The sequence below is a fragment of the Anomaloglossus baeobatrachus genome, chromosome 4, assembly GCF_048569485.1.
Source record: "Anomaloglossus baeobatrachus isolate aAnoBae1 chromosome 4, aAnoBae1.hap1, whole genome shotgun sequence".
In the NCBI taxonomy this organism is placed as follows: domain Eukaryota; kingdom Metazoa; phylum Chordata; class Amphibia; order Anura; family Aromobatidae; genus Anomaloglossus; species Anomaloglossus baeobatrachus.
The window spans coordinates 426,669,228-426,687,570 of NC_134356.1; the positions used below are offsets into that span (position 1 = coordinate 426,669,228).

Consider the following 18,343-nt stretch of genomic DNA (forward strand, 5'->3'; position numbering starts at 1 on the left):
TGGGCACTCCAAGCTATTTCAGCTGGTTTAGCACAGGTGGATGCTATCATGCATCCAGCAGTACCGCAGGTGGCGTCCCTAACGTCGCAAATGTCTGCGTTTGCGACCTATGCTATCAATGCTGTCCTAGACTCTACGAGCCGTACCTCTATGGCGGCCGCCAATTCTGTGGTTTTGCGCAGAGCATTATGGTTAAAGGACTGGAAAGCAGATGCTGGTTCCAAAAAATGCTTAACCAGCTTGCCATTATCCAGAGACAGACTGTTTGGTGAGCCATTGGCTGAAATCATAAAACAGTCCAAGGGTAAGGACTCTTCCTTACCACAGCCCAGAGCAAGTAAACCTCAACAGAAAAAGTGGCAGTCGAGGTTTCGGTCCTTTCGAGGCTCGGGCAAGGCCCAATTCTCCTCGTCCAAAGGGACTCAGAAAGGACAAGGCAGCTCAGATTCCTGGCGGGCTCACTCACGCCCCAGGAAGGCAAATGGAGGAACCGCTTCCAAGGCGGCTACCTCATGACTGTCGGCCTCCTCCCTCCGCATCCTCGGTCGGTGGCAGGCTCTCCCGCTTTTGCGACATTTGGCTGTCACAGGTCAAAGACCGGTGGGTAACAGACATTTTGTCTCGCGGGTACAGAATCGAGTTCAGTTCTCGGCCTCCACTTCGGTTCTTCAGAACCTCCCCACACCCCAACCGAGCAGATGCCCTGCTGCAGGCGGTGGACTCTCTAAGAGCAGAAGGAGTCGTGATCCCTGTCCCCCCTCAGGAACGAGGGCGAGGATTTTACTCCAATCTCTTTGTGGTTCCAAAAAAGGACGGCTCCTTCCGTCCTGTTCTGGACCTAAAACTGCTCAACAAGCATGTGAACGCCAGGCGGTTCCGGATGGAATCCCTCCGCTCAGTCGTTGCCTCAATGTCCCAAGGAGATTTCCTAGCATCAATAGACATCAAAGATGCTTATCTCCACGTGCCGATTGCTACGGAGCACCAACGCTTTCTACGCTTCGTGATAGGAGACGGCCATCTTCAGTTCGTGGCTCTGCCATTTGGTCTGGCGACAGCCCCTCGGGTGTTCACCAAGATCATGGCAGCAGTGGTAGCAGTCTTGCACTCTCACGGACACTCTGTGATCCCTTATTTGGACGATCTGCTGGTCAAGGCACCCTCTCAGGAGGCATGCCAACTCAGCCTGAATTTTGCACTGGAGACTCTCCAGGCGTTCGGGTGGATCATCAACTTCCCAAAGTCAAATCTGTCACCGACCCAATCACTAACGTATCTTGGCATGGAGTTTCATACTCTCTCAGCGATAGTGAAGCTTCCGCTGGACAAGCAGCGGTCTCTACAGACTGGGGTGCAGACTCTCCTTCAAAGTCAGTCGCACTCCTTAAGACGCCTCATGCACTTCCTCGGGAAGATGGTGGCAGCAATGGAGGCGGTTCCGTTTGCGCAGTTTCATCTGCGTCCACTTCAATGGGACATCCTCCGCCAATGGGACGGGAAGTCAACATCCCTGGACAGGAAAGTCTCCCTTTCCCAGACGGCCAAGGACTCCCTGCAGTGGTGGCTTCTTCCCACCTCATTATCACAGGGAAGATCCTTCCTACCACCGTCCTGGGCGGTGGTCACGACAGACGCGAGTCTGTCAGGGTGGGGAGCAGTGTTTCTTCACCACAGGGCTCAGGGTACGTGGACTCAGCAGGAGTCCATCCTTCAGATCAATGTTCTGGAAATCAGAGCAGTGTTTCTTGCCCTACTAGCCTTCCAGCAGTGGCTGGCAGGGAGGCAGATCCGAATTCAGTCGGACAACTCCACAGCGGTGGCATACATCAACCACCAAGGGGGGACACGCAGTCGGCAAGCCTTCCAGGAAGTCTGGCGGATTCTGATGTGGGTGGAAGCCACGGCCTCCACCATATCAGCAGTTCACATCCCCGGCGTAGAAAACTGGGAAGCAGACTTCCTCAGTCGCCAGGGCATGGACGCAGGGGAATGGTCCCTTCACCCGGACGTGTTTCAGGAAATCTGTCGCCGATGGGGAAGGCCGGACGTCGACCTAATGGCGTCCAGGCACAACAACAAGGTCCCAACCTTCATGGCACGGTCTCGCGATCAAAGAGCTCTAGCAGCAGACGCCCTAGTGCAAGATTGGTCGCAGTTCCGGCTCCCTTATGCGTTTCCACCTCTGGCACTCTTGCCCAGAGTGCTACGCAAGATCAGATCCGACTGCAGCCGCGTCATACTCGTCGCTCCAGACTGGCCGAGGAGGGCGTGGTATCCGGATCTGTGGCATCTCACGGTCGGCCAACCATGGGCACTCCCAGACCGGCCAGACTTACTGTCCCAAGGGCCGTTTTTTCCATTGGAATTCTGCGGCCCTGAGCCTGACTGTGTGGCCATTGAGTCCTGGATACTAGCGTCTTCAGGCTTATCCCAAGGGGTCGTTGCCACCATGAGACAGGCTAGGAAGCCCACGTCTGCTAAGATCTACCACAGAACGTGGAGGATATTCTTATCCTGGTGCTCGGCTCAGGGAGTCTCTCCCTGGCCATTTGCATTACCTACCCTTCTTTCTTTCCTGCAATCAGGGTTAGAAAAAGGTTTGTCGCTCGGCTCCCTTAAAGGGCAAGTCTCGGCGCTATCCGTCTTTTTTCAGAAGCGTCTAGCACGACTCTCTAAGGTGCGCACGTTCCTACAGGGGGTTTGTCATATCGTTCCCCCGTACAAGCGGCCGTTAGATCCATGGGATCTGAACAGAGTACTAGTTGCCCTCCAGAAGCCGCCCTTCGAGCCTCTGAGGGAGGTTTCATTTTCTAGACTTTCACAGAAAGGGGCTTTTCTGGTAGCGATCACATCTCTTCGGAGAGTGTCTGAGCTAGCAGCGCTGTCTTCCAAGGCTCCCTTCCTGGTCTTCCACCAGGACAAGGTAGTGCTGCGTCCCATTCAGGAGTTTCTCCCGAAGGTGGTATCCTCCTTTCATCTTAATCAGGATATCTCTTTGCCTTCGTTTTGTCCTCATGCAGTACATCGGTATGAGAAGGATTTACATTTGTTAGATCTGGTGAGAGCACTCAGAATCTACATTTCCCGCACGGCGCCACTGCGCCGTTCGGATGCACTCTTTGTCCTTGTCGCTGGTAAGCGCAAAGGGTCGCAGGCTTCTAAGGCAACCCTGGCTCGATGGATCAAAGAACCAATTCTTGAAGCCTACCGTTCTGCTGGGCTTCCGGTTCCATCAGGGCTGAAGGCCCATTCTACCAGAGCCGTGGGTGCGTCCTGGGCATTGCGACACCAGGCTACGGCTCAACAGGTGTGCCAGGCAGCTACCTGGTCGAGTCTGCACACTTTCACCAAACATTATCAGGTGCATACCTATGCTTCGGCGGACGCCAGCCTAGGTAGAAGAGTCCTGCAGGCGGCAGTTGCCTCCCTATAGGGGAGGGCTGTCTTGCAGCTCTAACATGAGGTATTCTTTACCCACCCAGGGACAGCTTTTGGACGTCCCAATCGTCTGGGTCTCCCAATGGAGCGCCGAAGAAGAAGGGAATTTTGTTACTTACCGTAAATTCCTTTTCTTCTAGCTCCTATTGGGAGACCCAGCACCCGCCCTGTTGTCCTTCGGGATTTTTGGTTTCTTGCGGGTACACATGTTGTTCATGTTGAACGGTTTTCAGTTCTCCGATGTTACTCGGAGTGAATTTGTTTAAACCAGTTATTGGCTTTCCTCCTTCTTGCTTTTGCACTAAAACTGGTGAGCCAGTGATCCCACTGGGGGTGTATAGCCAGAAGGGGAGGGGCCTTACACTTTTTAGTGTAATTGCTTTGTGTGGCCTCCGGAGGCAGTGCTATACACCCAATCGTCTGGGTCTCCCAATAGGAGCTAGAAGAAAAGGAATTTACGGTAAGTAACAAAATTCCCTTCTTTCTACAAAAAAAAAAAACACAAATGCTGAAATTGCTCCTTGTTACAGTTATGGCGTGTGGAAGACCCCAGGGGACTGCAGTATACAAAGTTGCGGAGTATGCCCGTAGATTTGGCGTTCCAGTTATAGCAGATGGGGGAATTCAGACAGTGGGACATGTGGTGAAGGCTTTAGCTCTTGGAGCTTCTACAGGTAAGTGTCTACAAATTGCGAATTGTCTTTTTTTGTGCTTGACAGTCAGATAATGAATTGTATTTGGTGACAGAAATGTATAGGGGAGACATTTTCAAGTTGCTCTTCTTGTGAATGAAGACGAAAAAAAAATTTGGTATGCATGTCCAGATTTTCATCAATACAACCTTATCCTATTGGCATGGATAGGACTAACACATTTTGTTGTGGAATAAAGCCTGTGTGTTTAAAATGTCTGTAGGTGGAACAACACCACCCATTCTATGCTTAAAGCCTCTTTTGGTTTTACACAATCTGTAATCAGGATTTTATAACCCAAACTAACGGCATCTCTGAAAAGGCGCTTTAATACCAAGCAAATCCTTACTTTTCTAGTAAAATCTAGTTTGCTGTTTTAGAGAAATCCATAGATTAAATTGTGTGCTAATGAGATACAAGTGCAGTGGGGCGGGCAGTGCACTCACACCTCTCCTGCCTCTCTCCCTATTCCCTGCTTGCTGACTGCCTCCTGTCTCCTGTCTCTTGACTGACAGGTCACTGAAACATGAGTGATCTGGGAACAGGAGGCAGTCAGCCGGTTAGGGAGATGACTGGTGAACCAGAAGTGCACTGGCCGCCCAACTGCCTTTGCATCACATTAGCATACAATTTTGTCTATCGATTTCTCTATATTTAAAAAGCAGATTTCTACAATGAAGGCATGGATTTAATTTGCATTGAAGCACCTTTACACACCCGACATTAGTTTGTGGTGTAAAATCCTAGTAACAGGTTCTCATTCCAGACTGGCTTCAGCAATGTTGCAGGCAATGAGGGTTTTTTCTTGTTTTTCGTTAAGTGAGTTTGGAGTATGTCCACTCTGAAAACTGCTAAAGTACAAATAAACTGTCTTTATGTCTTTAACCTCAAAGTAGTTAATAGTGCGCATGCGATTCTTCAGACATTTTTTTTTTTGGCTTGGAAAATGCTCAGTATTTACAATAGGAGTCAATTCAAGTGCTAAAAATTTGCTTGTGTTTTCTTCATTGTTTTAAAATAAATTCCTAAAGCGACCATAAGACGCCTATAACTAGGTTGAAAATGTGTAAAGAAAATGTCTAAAAAGCCATCCATAAATGGCGGAGAATGTTTTAAAAAAAAAAAAAAAAAATGAAAAAACAAAACTTTAGAAGAAGCAATTTCTAAAGCATCTTCTGCTTGAGCAACAGATGTTTTTGACCATGTGAAAAAAATGTCATATGACATGCCCGAACAGACACTGAAAGCAGTGGTGAGACTCAACGCTGGTGTCAAGAAACTGCCAGGCACCATGGATTTTCTTTTCTTCTTCTTTTTTTTTTTTTTTTTTTTTTTTTTTTTTTTTTTCTTTAATGTTTCTTTCATTTCTTATTTTCTGTGCAGTGATGATGGGTTCCTTGTTGGCTGCAACCACAGAAGCACCTGGCGAATACTTCTTTTCGGATGGAGTGAGACTGAAGAAATACAGAGGGATGGGCTCACTCGATGCCATGGAGAAAAATACTAGTAGCCAGAAAAGATATTTTAGGTCAGCATAACTGGTTTTCCCACAAATTGGGTGTGAATTTATGTAGCGTTTTCTCTTCTTAAACTTAGAGAAAATTTTCTTGTCTTTTGGGAGTTAAAGATAACAAATTCTAACAAACTTCCTTTTTTTAAAGGCCTTGTCCCACGAACGAGGCATGTATTAATCAATTGATCTTGGAATAATAACAAGTTCCACAATTGTCTGGGGTTTTTTTGTTTTTTTTTTAATAATTCCTTTGCTGAGATCTTATATATGTGCCCCTGCTATGTACTGTGTAATGGTCGTATCTGACCGTACAGGAACATGGTCTGATCAGATCATAACACATCACTTTAACACGGGAGGACGCCAAACTGAGTATATAGACAATCGGCTATGAGCCTGTTCTGTAATCATTCTGTGAGGTAAAATGATGTTTTTAAACAGGCAGGGACATTTTTTATCTTATCTGCAATCCCATACTGTCCAGTCAGTATACCCTTGTTTTTAACACTTCCAATTGTGGAACGTTTTTACTGTTATTCCAAGATCTATTGATTTAGAGTGCTTTGTTCATGGGACAACTCCTTTTTAAGTCAACCATACACTAGATATATAAAGTGACCTGGCATTTTTCGGCGGGATCGGCCAACTATTAAATGTTAGAGTGCTCAGTTGAGCTTTGTGTTTAAGGGAATTGGGAGAGATGGCTGTCGGCCAAACGATCGTGCTGACAACAGCTATCTGTGTCTGGCTAGTTTAGACAAACCAGAGACTACTCAAGTAATGTTTTTAGATGAGCAAAAATCATTGTGGCATGACTATTATAGGTATGATATCAATTAGTGCTGCCAATTGAGTCTCTAAATGTGCTTTTCCTATTTTTATAATTCTGCATTTTGTATATTTCATAACAGCGAAGGGGACAAAGTGAAAGTGGCTCAAGGTGTGTCTGGCTCCATTCAGGACAAAGGGTCCATCCATAAATTTGCACCATACCTAATTGCAGGTATTCAACATGGCTGTCAAGACATTGGGGCCAAAAGTCTTTCTATTTTACGGTAAGTAATTCCTTTTTTCTGTTTAATGGCTGTTTAATTTTCCTTCAAAGATTTAGTACACTTTAGTATAGCCTTTTTTTTAAAAAATAAATATATACATGCATGCATTGAATAAAAATAAACGCAGGACTTTGATTTTGCTACCATTCTCCCTTGCCGAGATCCATCCACCTCACATTGCCTTTTTATGATATACAAGTTTGAGCATGGAATAATGGCTGTAGTGCTGAGATTAAGCATTGTGTGTTTGTTTTTATATATTATTAATATCTCCATTGTAAAAATTTTAGATTACAATTTCTTTGTCGCTCCATTGGGAGACCCAGACAATTGGGTGTATAGCTTCTGCCTCCGGAGGCCACACAAAGTATTACACTTTAAAAAGTGTAACCCCTCCCCTCTGCCTATACACCCTCCCGTGCATCACGGGCTCCTCAGTTTTATGCTTTGTGTGGAAGGAGGCACACATCCACTCATGCATTCTCATTTTAGTTATATCGGTTGGAAGAAAAGTGGGCCCCCACGGGGCCCCCGGCATGTTCCCTTCTCACCCCACTAAGTCGGCGGTGCTGTTAAGGTTGAGGTACACATTGTGGGTACATAGGCCGGAGCCTCATGCCGTCTCCTTCACCATCCCTTAGCGGCTCTGGGAGAAGTGGGATCCTGAGCGGTCATCCATTCACTGGGACCGTGCTCCCTCCGCAGCCCCTGTGGGAATCTGTCGGACAGGAGTTGATTTATCCTCAGGGACCGGGCCCTGCATCACTAAGGTACTCTGTATCCCCATCGGGGATGTGCATGGAGCGCCTTCATCCCGGACGCTGCAGCAGCTGCTTATTTGTGACGGCCGGCGGACTTCCACGCCGACCGCGCCTGTTTGTCGGCCGCGGTCTTAAATTTAGTCCCCGGCTTCAATTGCGGCCTAGTAGCAAAACTCCCGGGCCTGTCTATCAGGGGTAAGGGCGGGACTGCCGACCTGACGTCGGTTGTGAGGGCCGGAGCATCCTGTATGTTTCCTCCCCCCTCACTGATCACTGTGGGGACTCCAGATTCCCGCACTTTTCTAGCGCCGCCCACGGCCCCACTCCTCCCCAGAGAGCTCCGGCAGCCATTTTTTTGGCATTCTGCCTGTGGAGGATTTCCAGGAAAGAGCTCTGCAACGCTGGGAGACCTAAGGCAGGGAATCTGGAGGACACACACTCCGCTTTTTAGCGGTCGGTAAGCCACACCGGTCACCCGGTGCTGGTCCCCTTAGGGTGCCGGAATAGAATTTATATATTTCTGTTTGGTCGGGCTGTATACCCTTTCCCATATACCCTCAGTGATCACTCTCCTAGGAGACAACAGCATGTCGTCCACAAGGAGCAAGGGTGCCAAGGCACAGGGTTATTTCTTTGTCACTCCATTGGGAGACCCAGACAATTGGGTGTATAGCTATGCCTCCGGAGGCCACACAAAGTATTACACTAAAAGTGTAAAGCCCCTCCCCTTCTGCCTATACACCCCCCCGTGCTCCCACGGGCTCCTCAGTTTTCATGCTTTGTGCGAAGGAGGCAGACATCCACACATAGCTCCACAGCTTAGTCAGCAGCAGCTGCTGACTATGTCGGATGGAAGAAAAGAGGACCCATAACAGGGCCCCCAGCATGCTCCCTTCTCACCCCACTCTTGTCGGCGGTGTTGTTAAGGTTGAGGTACCCATTGCGGGTACGGAGGCTGGAGCCCACATGCTGTTTTCCTTCCCCATCCCCTTAGGGCTCTGGGTGAAGTGGGATCCTAATCGGTCTCCAGGCACAGGGGACCGTGCTCCATCCACAGCTCCTGGGGACTCTGCTGGATAAGGAGCCGAGTATCGTCAGGGACAAGGCCCTGCTACTTTGAGGTACTCTGTGTCCCCGTAGGGACAGCGCACAGAAACACTCCAGCATTGCTGGGTGTGTTAGTGCGCCGGGGACCGCAGCGCTGACCGCGCTTGTGCCATCACACACTGCAGCGTGGCTGGGTGTGTTAGTGTTACTGGGGACTACCGCGCTGACCGCGCGCTGCCATTTCACACTGCAGCGCGACTGGGAATGTTAGTACGCCGGGGACTACCGCGCCGACCGCGCTCATACGCCGGCCGCGCTTATAACTTTAGTCCCCGGCTTTTGCGGCCTAGTCTCACTTTTTTCCCGCCCCCAGGCCTGCCAGTCAGGGGAAGGGCGGGACGCTGTACAGGACGTCGGCACTGGGGCTGGAACATGCTTTGCATACTCCACCCCCCTCACTGTGCACAGTGGGGCATCAGATTCCCGCACTTTCTAGGGCACGCCCACGGCCCCCTCCTCTCCTCAGGACGCCGGCAGCCATTCCTGTCAGCTCTTCTGACGCTGGAGAGGGGAGACAAGCTCAGGGAGACCCAGGCAGGGATTCTGGTGACCACACAACCGCTTTGAGCGGGCGGTAAGCAGCACCTGAGGTGCTGGCCCCACTAGTGCAGAAGTGTACTTATAGATTATATGATTATAGGCTATACTTTACACTGTATGGTGCACGGTTGATTTTTGGCTATATACCCTCCTGGATTGCTCAGAGGAGACAACAGTATGTCGTCCACAAGAAGCAAGGGTGCCAAAGCACAGGCTTATTATGCTGCCTGCGCCGCATGTACGGCTATACTGCCGGCAGGTTCCACTGACCCTCATTGTGTGCAATGCTCGGCCCCTGTGGCACTTACTCAGCCGGAGCCTCTGCTAAGGGTGGCCCAGGAGGAACCACCTGCTAACACTGTCCAGGTGACAGGGACAGAGTTTGCAGTTTTTACTGAAAGACTTTCTGAGACTATGGCTAAGATATTAGAAGCTTTGCAGTCCAGACCAGTACCTCAGGCCATGGGCACTGGGGAATCATTGCTCCCTGGTCCCCCTCATTCGGAACAACAATGTTCTTCCGGGGTGTCTCATAGATCCCAGGGTGAGGTCTCTGACACAGACCGCAGCCCCAGACCGCCTAAGCGAGCTCGCTGGGAATTTCCCTCGACATCATCACATTGTTCAGGGTCTCAGCGGGAGGACTCTCTGTATGATGAAGCGGAGGTAGCTGATCAGGATTCTGATCCCGAGGCCGCTCTCAACCTTGATACTCCTGATGGGGACGCCATAGTGAATGATCTTATCGCGTCCATCAATCAAATGTTGGATATTTCTCCTTCAGCTCCTCCAGTAGAGGAGTCAGCTTCTCAGCAGGAGAAATTCCGTTTCAGGTTTCCCAAGCGTACAACGAGTATGTTTCTGGATCACTCTGACTTCAGAGAGGCAGTCCAGAAACACCGAGCTTGTCCAGATAAGCGTTTTTCCAAGCGCCTTAAGGATACACGCTATCCCTTCCCCCCTGACGTGGTCAAGGGCTGGACTCAGTGTCCCAAGGTGGATCCTCCAATCTCCAGACTGGCGGCTAGATCCATAGTTGCAGTTGAAGATGGGGCTTCACTCAAGGATGCCACTGACAGACAGATGGAGCTCTGGTTGAAATCCATCTATGAAGCTATCAGCGCGTCTTTTGCTCCAGCATTCGCAGCCGTATGGGCACTCCAAGCTATCTCTGCGGGTCAAGCGCAAATTGACGCACTCACACGTACGTCTGCGCCGCAGGTGGCGTCCATAACCTCTCAAACGTCGGCATTGCGTCCTACGCTATTAATGCTGTCCTGGACTCTGCGAGCCGTACGGCGGTAGCATCCGCCAATTCGGTGGCAATACGCAGGGCCTTGTGGCTACGGGAATGGAAGGCAGATTCTGCTTCCAAAAAGTGCTTAACCAGTTTGCCATTTTCTGGCGACCGTTTGTTTGGTGAGAGATTGGATGAAATCATCAAACAATCCAAGGGAAAGGAAACATCCTTACCCCAGGCCAAACCAAACACATCCCAACAGAGGAGGGGACAGTCGAGGTTTCGGTCCTTTCGGGGTGCGGGCAGGTCCCAATTCTCCTCGTCCAAAAGGCCCCAGAAGGATCAGAGGAACTCCGATTCATGGCGGTCTAAGTCACGCCCTAAAAAGACCGCCGGAGGTGCCGCTACCAAGGCGGCTTCCTCATGACTTACGGCCTCCTCACACCGCATCCTCGGTCGGTGGCAGGCTCTCCCGCTTTTGCGACACCTGGCTGCCACAGGTAAAAGACCGTTGGGTGAGAGACATTTTGTCTCACGGTTACAGGATAGAGTTCAGCTCTCGTCCTCCGACTCGATTCTTCAGAACATCTCCGCCTCCCGAGCGAGCCGATGCTCTTCTGCAGGCGGTGGGCACTCTGAAGGCAGAAGGAGTGGTGGTCCCGGTTCCTCATCAGCAACAGGGTCACGGTTTTTACTCCAACCTGTTTGTGGTTCCAAAGAAGGACGGATCTTTCCGTCCTGTTCTGGACCTAAAACTGCTCAACAAACACGTAAAGACCAGGCGGTTCCGGATGGAATCCCTCCGCTCCGTCATCGCCTCAATGTCCCAAGGAGATTTCCTTGCATCGATCGATATCAAAGATGCTTATCTCCACGTACCAATTGCTCCAGGGCATCAGCGCTTCCTGCGCTTCGCCATGGGAGACGAACACCTTCAGTTCGCGGCACTGCCGTTCGGCCTGGCGACAGCCCCAAGGGTTTTCACCAAGGTCATGGCTACAGTAGTTGCGGTCCTCCACTCTCAGGGTCACTCGGTGATACCTTACTTAGACGATCTGCTGGTCAAGGCACCCTCTCAAGAGGCATGCCAACACAGCCTCAACGTTACTCTGGAGACTCTCCAGAGTTTCGGGTGGATCATCAATTTTCCAAAGTCAAATCTGACACCGGTCCAATCGCTGACATATCTTGGCATGGAGTTTCATACTCTCTCAGCGATAGTGAAACTTCCGCTGAACAAACAGCGGTCACTGCAGACAGGGTTGCAATCTCTCCTTCAAGGTCAGTCACACCCCTTGAGGCGCCTCATGCACTTCCTGGGGAAGATGGTGGCAGCAATGGAGGCAGTCCCTTTCGCGCAGTTTCACCTGCGTCCTCTTCAATGGGACATCCTACGAAAATGGGACAGGAAGCCGACGTCCCTAGACAGGAACGTCTCTCTCTCTCAGGCAACCAAAGCTTCCTTTCGGTGGTGGCTTCTTCCCACTTCATTATCGAAGGGGAAATCCTTCCTACCCCCATCCTGGGCGGTGGTCACGACGGACGCGAGTCTGTCAGGGTGGGGAGCAGTCTTCCTCCACCACAGGGCTCAGGGTACGTGGACTCAGCAAGAGTCCTCACTTCAGATCAATGTTCTGGAGATCAGGGCAGTGTATCTTGCCCTAAAAGCGTTCCAGCAGTGGCTGGAAGGCAAGCAGATCCGAATTCAGTCGGACAACTCCACAGCGGTGGCTTACATCAACCACCAAGGGGGAACACGCAGTCGGCAAGCCTTCCAGGAAGTCCGGCGGATTTTGATGTGGGTGGAAGCCACGGCCTCCACCATCTCCGCAGTTCACATCCCGGGCGTGGAAAACTGGGAAGCAGACTTTCTCAGTCGCCAGGGCATGGACGCAGGGGAATGGTCCCTTCACCCGGATGTGTTTCAGGAGATCTGTTGCCGCTGGGGGATGCCGGACGTCGACCTAATGGCGTCCCGGCACAACAACAAGGTCACGGCATTCATGGCACGATCTCACGATCACAGAGCTCTGGCGGCAGACGCCTTAGTTCAGGATTGGTCGCAGTTTCAACTCCCTTATGTGTTTCCTCCTCTGGCACTGTTGCCCAGAGTGTTACGCAAGATCAGGGCCGACTGCCGCCGCGCCATCCTCGTCGCTCCAGACTGGCCGAGGAGGTCGTGGTACCCGGACCTGTGGCATCTCACGGTCGGCCAACCGTGGGCACTACCAGACCGACCAGACTTGCTGTCTCAAGGGCCGTTTTTCCATCTGAATTCAGCGGCCCTCAACCTGACTGTGTGGCCATTGAGTCCTGGATCTTAGCGTCTTCAGGATTATCTCAAGAGGTCATTGCCACTATGAGACAGGCTAGGAAACCAACGTCCGCCAAGATCTACCACAGGACGTGGAAAATATTCCTGTCGTGGTGCTCTGCTCAGGGTTTTTCTCCCTGGCCATTTGCCTTGCCCACTTTTCTGTCCTTTCTTCAATCCGGATTGGAAAAGGGTTTGTCGCTCGGCTCCCTTAAGGGACAAGTCTCTGCGCTCTCTGTGTTTTTTCAGAAGCGCCTGGCCAGACTTCCACAGGTACGCACATTCCTGCAAGGGGTTTGTCACATCGTCCCTCCTTACAAGCGTCCGTTAGAACCCTGGGATCTGAACAGGGTGCTGATGGTTCTTCAGAAACCACCGTTCGAGCCAATGAGGGATATTTCTCTCGCACGCCTTTCGCAGAAAGTGGTTTTCCTAGTAGCAGTCACTTCACTTCGGAGAGTGTCTGAGCTAGCAGCGTTGTCTTGCAAAGCTCCTTTCCTGGTGTTTCACCAGGACAAGGTGGTTCTGCGTCCGGTTCCGGAATTCCTCCCTAAGGTGGTATCCCCCTTTCACCTCAATCAGGATATCTCCTTACCTTCTTTTTGCCCTCATCCAGTTCACCAGTGTGAAAAGGATTTGCACTTGTTAGATCTGGTGAGAGCACTCAGATTCTACATTTCTCGTACGGCGCCCCTGCGCCGCTCGGATGCACTCTTTGTCCTTGTCGCTGGCCAGCGTAAAGGAACACAAGCTTCCAAATCAACCCTGGCTCGGTGGATCAAGGAACCAATTCTCGAAGCTTATCGTTCCTCGGGGCTTCCGGTTCCCTCAGGGCTGAAGGCCCATTCTACCAGGGCCGTGGGAGCGTCCTGGGCCTTGCGACACCAGGCTACGGCTCAGCAGGTGTGTCAGGCAGCTACCTGGTCGAGCCTGCACACTTTCACGAAACACTATCAGGTGCATACCTATGCTTCGGCAGATGCCAGCCTAGGTAGGCAAGTCCTTCAGGCGGCGGTTGCCCACCTGTAGGACGGAGCCGTTACGGCTCTATTATGAGGTATTATTTACCCACCCAGGGACTGCTTTTGGACGTCCCAATTGTCTGGGTCTCCCAATGGAGCGACAAAGAAGAAGGGAATTTTGTTTACTTACCGTAAATTCCTTTTCTTCTAGCTCCAATTGGGAGACCCAGCTCCCGCCCCTGTTTTTTTGTGTACACATGTTGTTCATGTTGAATGGTTTCAGTTCTCCGATATTCCTTCGGATTGAATTTACTTTAAACCAGTTTATAATTTTTTCCTCCTTCTTGCTTTTGCACCAAAACTGAGGAGCCCGTGGGAGCACGGGGGGTGTATAGGCAGAAGGGGAGGGGCTTTACACTTTTAGTGTAATACTTTGTGTGGCCTCCGGAGGCATAGCTATACACCCAATTGTCTGGGTCTCCCAATTGGAGCTAGAAGAAAAGGAATTTACGGTAAGTAAACAAAATTCCCTTCTTTGCGACCTGTACCTCTTGTGCGGCTAAGTTACCTGCGGGTTCCACCTACCCTCACTGTGAGCAATGCTCAACCCCTGTTTTGCTTGCTCAGCCGGAGCCTCGGTCACTAGTGGGCCCCTCGGCTCAGGTAGAACCCCTTGCTCCCCCTGTCCAGGCGGCAGGGACAGAGTTTGCAGTTTTTGCTGAAAAACTCTCTGAGTCACTCTCGCAATCCATGGCTCAGTCTATGGACAAATGGTCTGCCAAGCTGCTTGAAGCTTTGCAGTCCAGACCGGTCCTTCCACAGGCCCCGGGCCCTGTTGGATCTTTGCCTCCAGGCCCCTCCCTGTCCGCGCCGCAGCACGTTCCCAGGGGGGGCCCTAGGTCTCATGTGGAGGACTCCGGCCCGGACCACAGTCCCAGACCGGCTAAGCGGGCCCACTGGGAATCTTCCCCGACTTCTTCACGCTGCTCGGGTTCCCAGCTTGAGGACTCTCTGGAGGACGAGGCAGACATCGCAGCTCAGGGCTCTGACCCTGACGTTGCTCTCAATCTTGATACACCTGAAGGGGACGCCATAGTAAATGACCTTATCTCGTCCATCAACCAGGTGTTAGATATATCTCCACCGCCGCCACCTGTAGAGGAGTCGACTTCTCAGCAGGAGAAACACCAGTTTCGGTTCATCTATGAAGCCACGGGCGCGTCTTTTGCCCCGGCTTTTGCAGCCGTGTGGGCACTCCAAGCTATCTCAGCTTGTCTGGCTGAGATTACTGCGGTCACACGTAATTCTGCTCCGCAGGTTGCGTCTTTGACTTCTCAGGCGTCAGCCTTTTCTTCCTACGCCATGAACGCAGTTCTAGACTCTGCTAGCCGTACAGCGGTGGCATCCGCTAACTCTGTGGCAGTCTGCAGGGCCATGTGGCTGCGCGAATGGAAGGCAGACTCTGCTTCCAAGAGGTTCTTAACCGGTTTGCCGTTTTCTGGCGACCGCTTGTTTGGCGAACGATTGGATGAGATTATTAAGGAATCCAAGGGAAAGGACTCCTCCTTACCCCAGTCCAAACCGAAGAGACCTCAGCAAAGGAAAATACAATCGAGGTTTCGGTCCTTTCGTCCCTCCGCCAAGCCCCAATCCTCTTCGTCCAGCAGGCCGGAGAAAGGCCAGAGGAACTCCTATGCGTGGCGGTCCAAGTCACGCCCCCAAAAGGCCGCAGGAGGCACTGCTTCCAAGGCGGCCTCCTCATGACTCTCGGCATCCCCGAACCGCATCCTCGGTCGGTGGCAGGCTCTCCCGCTTTTGCGACGCCTGGTGGCCACATGTGCAAGACCGATGGGTGAGAGACATTCTGTCTCACGGTTACAGGATAGAGTTCAGCTCTCGTCCCCCGACTCGTTTCTTCAGAACCTCTCCGCCCCCCGAGCGAGCCGATGCACTTTTTCAGGCGGTGAACGCTCTGAAGACAGAAGGAGTTGTGATCCCTGTTCCCCCCCCCAGGAACATGGTCGCGGCTTTTACTCCAACTTGTTTGTGGTGCCAAAGAAGGACGGCTCGTTCCGTCCCGTTCTGGACCTCAAACTGCTCAACAGACATGTGAGCACCAGACGGTTTCGGATGGAATCTCTCCGCTCGGTCATCGCTTCGATGTCACAAGGAGACTTCCTAGCATCGATCGACATCAAGGATGCTTATCTCCATGTGCCGATCGCACCCGAACATCAACGCTTTTTGCGTTTCGCCATCGGGGACGAACACCTTCAGTTCGTGGCTTTGCCTTTCGGCCTGGCGACAGCTCCAAGGGTGTTCACCAAGGTCATGGCATCTGTTGTGGCGGTCCTACACTCTCAGGGCCACTCGGTGATTCCCTACTTAGACGATCTTCTGGTCAAGGCACCCTCTCAGATGGCGTGTCAAAACAGCCTTTCCGTCGCTCTGGCGACTCTCCAGCAGTTCGGGTGGATCATCAACTTCCTAAAATCCAAGTTGACACCGACCCAATCACTGACGTACCTTGGGATGGAGTTTCATACTCAGTCAGCAGTAGTCATGCTACCGCTGGACAAACAGCTTTCGCTGCAGGCAGGGGTGCAATCTCTTCTTCGGGGTCAGTCACACCCCTTGAGGCGCCTCATGCACTTCCTGGGGAAGATGGTGGCAGCGATGGAGGCAGTGCCCTTCGCGCAATTCCATCTGCGGCCACTCCAGTGGGACATTCTCCGCAAATGGGACAGGAGGTCGACTTCCCTCGACAGGAACGTCTCGCTTTCCCTTGCAACCAAGATGTCACTTCAGTGGTGGCTCCTTCCCAACTCTCTGTCGCAGGGAAAATCCTTCCTACCCCCCACCTGGGCTGTGGTCACCACGGACGCGAGCCAGTCAGGGTGGGGGGCGGTTTTTCTCCATCACAGGGCTCAGGGAACCTGGACTCCGATAGTCATCCCTTCAGATCAATATTCTGGAGATAAGGGCAGTGTATCTAGCCCTATTGGCCTTTCATCGGTGGCTGGAGGGCAGGCAGATCCGGATCCAGTCGGACAACGCCACTGCCGTCGCATACATCAACCACCAAGGCGGCACTCACAGTCGTCAAGCCTTCCAGGAAGTCCGACGGATTCTACAGTGGGTGGAAGCCACAGCTTCCACCATCTCCGCAGTTCACATCCCGGGCGTAGAAAACTGGGAAGCAGATTTTCTCAGTCGACAGGGCATGGACGCGGGGGAATGGTCTCTTCACCCAGACGTGTTTCGAGAGATCTGTCGCCGCTGGGGAACGCCGGACGTCGATCTCATGGCGTCACGGCACAACAACAAAGTCCCGGCATTTATGGCCCGGTCTCAAGATCACAGAGCTCTGGCGGCGGACGCATTAGTTCAGGATTGGTCGCAGTTTCGACTGCCCTATGTATTTCCTCCTCTGGCGATGCTGCCCAGAGTGCTGCGCAAAATCAGGTCCGACTGTCGTCGCGCCATTCTCGTCGCCCCAGATTGGCCGAGGCGGTCGTGGTACCCGGATCTGTGGCATCTCACGGTGGGTCAACCGTGGGCGCTACCAGACCGCCCAGACTTGCTGTCACAAGGGCCGTTTTTCCATCTGAATTCTGCGGCCCTCAACCTGACTGTGTGGCCATTGAGTCCTGGCTCCTAGCGTCCTTAGGGTTATCTCAAGATGTCATTGCCACTATGAGACAGGCCAGGAAACCAACGTCCGCCAAGATCTATCACAGGTCTTGGAGGATCTTCTTATCCTGGTGCTCTGATAATGGTTTTACTTCCTGGCCCTTTGCCTTACCCACTTCTCTTTCATTCCTTCAATCCGGAATGGACAAGGGTTTGTCTGTCGGCTCTCTCAAGGGACAAGTATCGGCGCTATCCGTATTTTTTCAAAGGCGTCTAGCCAGGCTTCCGCAGGTCCGCACGTTCCTGCAGGGAGTTTGCCACATAGTCCCACCTTACAAGCGTCCGCTGGAACCCTGGGACCTTAACAGGGTGCTAACTGCTCTTCAGAAACCACCTTTCGAGCCGCTGCGGGATGTCTCTTTATCACGTCTTTCGCAGAAGGTGGCATTTCTAGTGGCAGTTACATCGCTCCGTACGGAGCTGGCAGCGCTGTCATGCAAAGCCCCCTTCCTGGTTTTTCACCAGGATAAGGTGGTTCTGCGTCCGGTCCCGGAATTTCTCCCTAAGGTGGTATCCCCTTTTCATCTCAATCAGGATATCTCCTTACCTTCATTTTGCCCTCATCCAATTCACCAATGTGAAAAGGATTTGCACTCATTAGATCTGGTGAGAGCACTCCGGCTCTACGTGTCTCGCACGGCGCCCCTGCGCCGTTCAGATGCCCTCTTTGTCCTTGTCGCTGGCCAGCGTAAGGGTTCGCAGGCTTCCAAGTCAACCTTGGCTCGGTGGATCAAGGAACCGATTCTTGAAGCCTACCGTTCTTCTGGGCTTCCGCTTCCTTTGGGGCTGAAAGCCCATTCTACCAGAGCCATGGGTGCGTCCTGGGCATTGCGGCACCGGGCTACGGCTCAGCAGGTGTGTCAGGCAGCTACCTGGTCTAGTCTGCACACTTTCACGAAACACTATCAAGTGCATACCTATGCTTCGGCAGACGCCAGTCTAGGTAGGCGAGTCCTTCAGGCGGCGGTTGCCCACCTGTAAGAGGGGGTCGTTTTCGGCTCTTTTTTATCGAGGTATTCTTTTACCCA

The 18,343-nt window shown here is 52.0% G+C and overlaps 1 protein-coding gene across 5 annotated transcripts in view; it reads left to right on the top strand.

Moving 5' to 3' along the window:
- IMPDH1 (inosine monophosphate dehydrogenase 1) overlaps positions 1–18,343 on the top strand; it is a 262,916-nt gene that overhangs the window by 218,944 nt on the left and 25,629 nt on the right. For all 5 annotated transcript variants that reach the window (XM_075345402.1, XM_075345405.1, XM_075345404.1 and 2 more), the window contains 3 exons: positions 3,969–4,112; positions 5,514–5,658; positions 6,555–6,698. In XM_075345402.1, coding sequence (XP_075201517.1) covers positions 3,969–4,112; positions 5,514–5,658; positions 6,555–6,698 — 433 coding nt within the window. The remainder of the gene's footprint in view (positions 1–3,968; positions 4,113–5,513; positions 5,659–6,554; positions 6,699–18,343) is intronic.